Source organism: Chiloscyllium plagiosum, chromosome 12, assembly GCF_004010195.1.
Source record: "Chiloscyllium plagiosum isolate BGI_BamShark_2017 chromosome 12, ASM401019v2, whole genome shotgun sequence".
Classification (NCBI taxonomy): Eukaryota; Metazoa; Chordata; class Chondrichthyes; order Orectolobiformes; family Hemiscylliidae; genus Chiloscyllium; species Chiloscyllium plagiosum.
This window is the reverse complement of record NC_057721.1, coordinates 71,488,371-71,494,352: the sequence shown is the minus strand read 5'-3', so window position 1 is coordinate 71,494,352 and position 5,982 is coordinate 71,488,371. Positions and strand designations below refer to the sequence as shown.

Here is a 5,982-nt window from a genome sequence, read left to right as displayed (position 1 = left end):
AAGAATCACACTAGTTTTCACCATGAACAGAAGAGTGTGCCCATTCTTTGCTACAGTCATCCAGAAAAAAAACCTTCTCACTATTCCACTCTTAGCTGCCTTTGAAGTGAAAGAGGTCAGTATTGGAATGCTTGGCACTCAATGTCAGATTTAATCATTTCTACAGCTGAGATAAATGTGGAGTGAGTTAGTTCTGGAGTAAACCTTAACACTACACCGAGAGCAATGCACAGTGACCTTCCATTTCAGGTACCAATTGATCCCCGGGCCTTTCCAAGTGAAAACAACACAGAGAAACACCTGTTGGAAATTCATATATCCCCTTTGTCAAAGGTCCAAAGAAATTAGATTAGATTAGATTACTTACAGTGTGGAAACAGGCCCTTCGGCCCAACAAGTCCACACCGCCCCGCCGAAGCGCAACCCACCCATACCCCTACATGTACCCCTTACCTAACACTATGGGCAATTTAGCATGGCTAATTCACCTGACCTGCACATCTTTGGACTGTGGGAGGAAACCGGAGCACCCGGAGGAAACCTACACAGACACGGGGAGAACGTGCAAACTCCACACAGTCAGTCACCTGAGGCGGGAATTGAACCCGGGTCTCTGGCGCTGTGAGGCAGCAGTGCGAACCACTGTGCCACCGTGCCGCCCAATAATTTATATATATGCACAACACCTGCAGCCAATCAGATTAACACTGTAAGCAGCCATTTTGCATAAATTTACCAGCGAAGAGTCTAAAGATGTGTAGGTTAGGTAGATTGGCAATGCTAAATTGCCCAATGGTGTCTTGTGATGTGTAGGCAAGGTGGGTTCGCTATGTTATATGAATGGGGGGGTCAGTGCTAACTCGATGGGCTGAATGACCTCTTTCCTCACTGAAGGGATTCTTATGATTCTAGGAGAGCAGTTGTTGAAATTGGTTAATGGGGGAATGTGCGCTGAGGATACTGGGTGAATTTCTCCTGCTCTTCATATAAAGGAAAAGGCTTTTAATTTCGAAAGGTGTCATGTGTCGGTGCGGGCTCGGTGGGCTGGACGGCCTGTTCCTGTGCCGTACTGTTCTTTGGTTTTTTTGCCAGAGGAACATCAGCGTCAAGCTGAACCTTCATCAAAGCACCGCTCCAACAGTGCAACACTGAAGCAACAGTGAAGGTGATGCGATCACAACCTGGAGCAAGCCTTGAACCTACAGCCTTCATATAGGGGCCAGCTCCTTCATTTCCAGTTGCACTTTGTTCCCATGCTTCAGATTCAGTGCAGAGGGGAGCAGACAGATCAGGAGACCTCCTGACTCACTGCTCCAGTGCCTAGCCAAAGTAGGGAGCTGCATCAGCCTTTTGAGGGGTTTGTTCAGCCCGACTGGTTGCATCCGCTCAGCAGCTCTGTCTGTGCTGGGGGGGGGGGGGTGTCCCTGGACAAGAACTTGTGGTGTACCCAGCCTGAGAGCACAGGAGAGATTGGAGTTCGTCACCGACCCAGAAATAATACCTTGTTTTCTTTGAAGTTCTGTTTGGTCTTGTCGCATTGGGTTTGTGCCTCTTTAATTAGTACAGGGTACGACAGAAGCAGTGTAGCCTTCTGACTCAAAAAAATGATACTGTGCCCAAAACAATAAGGTGGTTTTTTACCTTTGCAATGCTGAACAGGATTTCCAACATTTTCTGTATTTTGTTTTTATTACAATCTCCCTGAGTGAAATGTTGCATTTAGTTCCTCTGTCTTGTGCTGCAGAGATTAACGTTGGTGCTGAGGAAGAGGAAGTGATTTTCATTCCAGCTAACCGGGCCAATGTTAAAGGGGCAGGCTGCAATTCCACTTTTTGCACACAGGTCCTTGTGACCGGACAAGAAGTAAAATTCCACTGACTCTCCTTTCTCTTGTGTTGGCAACAGAACCCAGCTCACACGGTTCCCTGCTTTAACACAGAGACACAGTCAATTCGAAATGCAACATAGCAGCACTATAAATATCACCCTGAGTTACTCCAAGTGGTGGATTCAGAGAATACCTCCAAGTGCACATCCCATTGTTGGTCAGCCTGATACAGAAGAACACAGTTCACTGTTCGTCAAAGCCTTCCCAGAAGGGAGACAGTGACCTCGTGATATTATCATTATTGAGACCCAGTTAATATTCTAGGGACCTGGGTTTGAATTCCAGCACAGGGGAACCTGAACTCAATTTTACACACAAAAATAGTCTGGAATTAGGTATCTAATGCTAATGGAATTGTCGGGAAATTCTCATCTGCGTCACTAATGCCCTGTAGCGAAGGTAACTGCTGCCCTTATCTCGCCTGATGAAGACTCCAGACCCAGAGCAACGTGCCTTTCTGGGGCTGATTAATGAGTGCTGGCCCAGCTAGCAATGCCCATATCCTGTGAATGAAATTCTTTCAAAAAGTTCTTGAGATATTCACAGAAATACTGTTGCTAGACTTAAGGTCAGAAAATATGGTGGTCACTTTACTGGATAAATGTACATGTCTGTTTCTATTTATCAGTGTACAATAACAGACTCCAGATGCTTCCATGTTATGGAAGAAAAAAGCCTAACGCTTGAGAACCTTCCCCTTCCCAATTGATTCTGCAGGAGTCTCCCCCAACTCCATTCTGTTACAACATCCAATGAGACCACTGCAGATCTGTGTCTTAAATCCTTTTGTTCCAGGGCCCGTTATGCACAAATAAACACAGAATCTAGAAACCGTGTCCAAATTCAAGATGTCTTCTTCCAGTCAGAGCATCGTCACTGCTATTTGATAGAGAATGATCATTTTCAAAACATAGCACATTTTAAACAGAAGCACCTCAGTGTTGAGAAACAGATTGCAAATTTACACTATACTCGGCAGTGCTCAAATAGGCTGGAATAATTCAGAAGGAGTCCAGGAACTCAACAGTTGTTCTTTGATTGGAATGACAATCGGTGTAGGTAAGGATAGGGAGTAGCGTGTGTCCATGAGCCTATTTTACCTGGATGCTGAGTTCAAATGGACTCAGTTGGGTCAAATGCCACTGAAATGCTTCAAAAAGCAAAGACAACATGGCTCGGTCGTGGGTAAGTGAGCAGTCAGTGACTCAAAATCAAGATTATACCTGTTTTGGGTTTTTAACAGCAGTTAGAGGGTAATGAGGGCAAAACCAGGAAGGTAGCTACACTGTGAGTCTTTCACCTTTTAATTGAAAAACTTCCCCCCTCTCCAACTTACTACCAAGCTCCCTCACCGCTTCCAGATCCAGAAATTGCCTCCTCTCGAGGAGTACATATACCTGCATTGAGGAATATCAGTGAAAATTTGCTTAAGGGTATCCAAATATGTACCAGGTAGTTACCCTTAAAGCTGATGTCATTCACCACCTCAGAATCTTTCCGAATCTCCCACTGTTTACTCATGCTGGACAATACCTTCCCAATTAGGAGACTGGCTTGTGAGCTAAACAAAGTCTGTTTCAACAGAGGCCATTTGTAGAGCTCTAAATCCACCCTATCGCAGGTTACTCCCTGAAACCCTCTCAGGCCCCAAGATGACGGATGACTCGGCTTGTCCAATTAACAAAATGGAAAGATGGAATAAAAGGCAGAATACAGAGGACCCAACCTTCCCCACACATCGCGATTTTGTCAAACTAAGAGTGAGTGTGGCTGTCCGACCCATCCACCAGATACTCGATATTTTTAGCTCATTGTCTGATGGAAGTGCAAAGGTCATGAAACCCATGTGGAGACCATAAAACATCTCCAACATTGCCCAATGTGCAAGCTCTATTAAATACAGATGGGACAAAGGGGAAATTAAATAGATGCTGAAACCAATGCTCACTTAGTCACAATCCTCCTTCAAAGAGGTGAGATCCAGCGGGTAATTTTAACACAGTGGGAAACTGTAAGCACTGGATTGGCAACCCAGTTTAATATTCCTCAGATTTCAAATTCTGTCTCTGCACATTGTGAAATTTAAACAGAGAACTGACTCTCTCTCTCTCAGGGAATGAGTTGGATCTCTGCTCTTTCTGCATCGGCTCACCAGTGATGGCCAAGTTCAAGATGGCGGATGCACCAGAAAGTTATAAAGAGACCTGACTCAGGACTGAGAGCACTGCGCAGCTTATAAATGGAACATCTCCTGTCTTCCCGCTCCCACCAACACACCCCTCTCCCCTCCCATTACCCTGAAGTAAAGCTGACCAGCAGCTTTGTCCCACCACTGCCCTTGATCCGAGCTTTCTCCCGTACAGGACAGCAAAAGGATAGACAACTTTGCTCTCGAGAGCCAGAAATATATTGCGAAATGCTTGGGTGCTCTTATGCAGCTCCAGTTGCCCTGACTTGCTGGAGGAGTCAACTGACAGAGCATATCATATGTGGCAAGAACATTTGGCACCATGTCAAAATTCAGACGCTTGGAACTAGGCCCTCAGTCATCAGTTGTTTCTTGTCCTGTGACTGCAGCAATGACCAGGTAATCAGAGTCAAAGCTGGGGTCTGCCTAGAGCTCGATACCAGAGGGGGTTTAGACATTTTATATCTATGGCGGAAAATCCCTGAGGTGCAATGTCACTGTAGTGAGACAACCCAACCTGTTCAACACTGGTGTCCAGAGGTATCCGCCTGATTTACCTCTCAGACCGGATCTTATATCTCAGGACAAAGTAGGCTATGAGGCGCAAGGTGACAAAGAAGATTCCCAGGACGATGAAGTCCAGGTAGAGTTTGCCATGTTCGACATCGAGCTCTTTCAAAATTGCCTGTGACTTTTGGAAATGGCACGTCTCGTCTTTCTCGCAGTGGAGATCTTCACGGTCAAGACCGTAGATGGAGAGGATGACCCCTTCAAAGCCATATCTATCAGAGGGTAAAGGTCCAGTCAGTGTTTGAGTGAAGAACAGCAATGCAAGAACTTAGCGAAAACAACAGGCTGGAATGAGGCCATTGTGCCCATCAAGTTCACTCCTTCTACAGCTTTGGAAGACTTTGACCTACACCGCTACCTCCTCAATCTCAGCATGTCCCAATTCACTTTACAGTCAGTGAAGTACATTTCAAAGAGTGTAATGTCGGAAAAATGGCAGCCAGTTTGCATGTAGAAAGCTCCCCCAAATAACAATGTATGATTTAGTTTGGGCAAAAACAATGACTGCAGATGCTGGAAACCAGATTCTGGATTAGTGGTGCTGGAAAAGCACAGCAGTTCAGGCAGCATCCAAGGAGCAGGAAAATCGACGTTTCGGGCAAAAGCCCTTCATCAGGAATGAAGGCAGAGAGCCTGAAGCGTGGAGAGATAAGCTAGAGGAGGGTGGGGGTGGGGAGAGAGTAGCATAGAGTACAATAGGTGAGTGGGGGAAGGGATAAAGGTGATAGGTCAGGGAGGAGAGGGTGGAGTGGATAGGTGGAAAAGGAGATAGGCAGGTAGGACAAGTCCACACAAGTCATGGGGACAGTGCTGAGCTGGAAGTTTGGAACTAGGGTGAGGTGGGGGAAGGGGAAATGAGGAAACTGTTGAAGTCCACATTGATGCCCTGGGGTTGAAGTGTTCCGAGGCAGAAGATGAGGCGTTCTTCCTCCAGGCATCTTAAACGTCGATTTCGAAGCTCCCCGGATGCTGCCCGAACCACTGTGCTCCCCCAGCACCACCATCCAGAATCTGGCCTCCAGCATCCACAGCTATTGTCTCTACCAGAAACTTAACTGTACCAGCTATATAAATACTGCAACTGGGAATTAAAAAGGTACAAACAATGACTGCAGATGCTGGAAACCAGACTCCGGACCAGCGGCGCAGGAAGAGCACAGCAGCCCAGGCAGCATCCAAGGAGCTTCGATATTGACGTTTCGGGCAAAAGCCCTTCATCAGGAATAAAGGCAGAGAGCCTGAAGCGTGGAGAGATAAGCTAGAGGAGGGTGGGGGTGGGGAGAAAGTAGCATAGAGTACAATAGGTGAGTGGGGGAGGGGATGAAGGTGATAGGTC

General features: G+C 46.5%; 1 protein-coding gene across 1 annotated transcript in view; it reads right to left on the bottom strand.

The window, feature by feature from the left end:
• Positions 1-599: 599 nt before the first annotated feature.
• LOC122555409 (ATP-binding cassette sub-family G member 1) overlaps positions 600-5,982 on the bottom strand; it is an 80,427-nt gene continuing 75,044 nt past the window's right edge. The window contains exon 15 of the mRNA XM_043701392.1: positions 600-4,858. Coding sequence (XP_043557327.1) covers positions 4,630-4,858 — 229 coding nt within the window. The 3' untranslated portion in view covers positions 600-4,629. The remainder of the gene's footprint in view (positions 4,859-5,982) is intronic.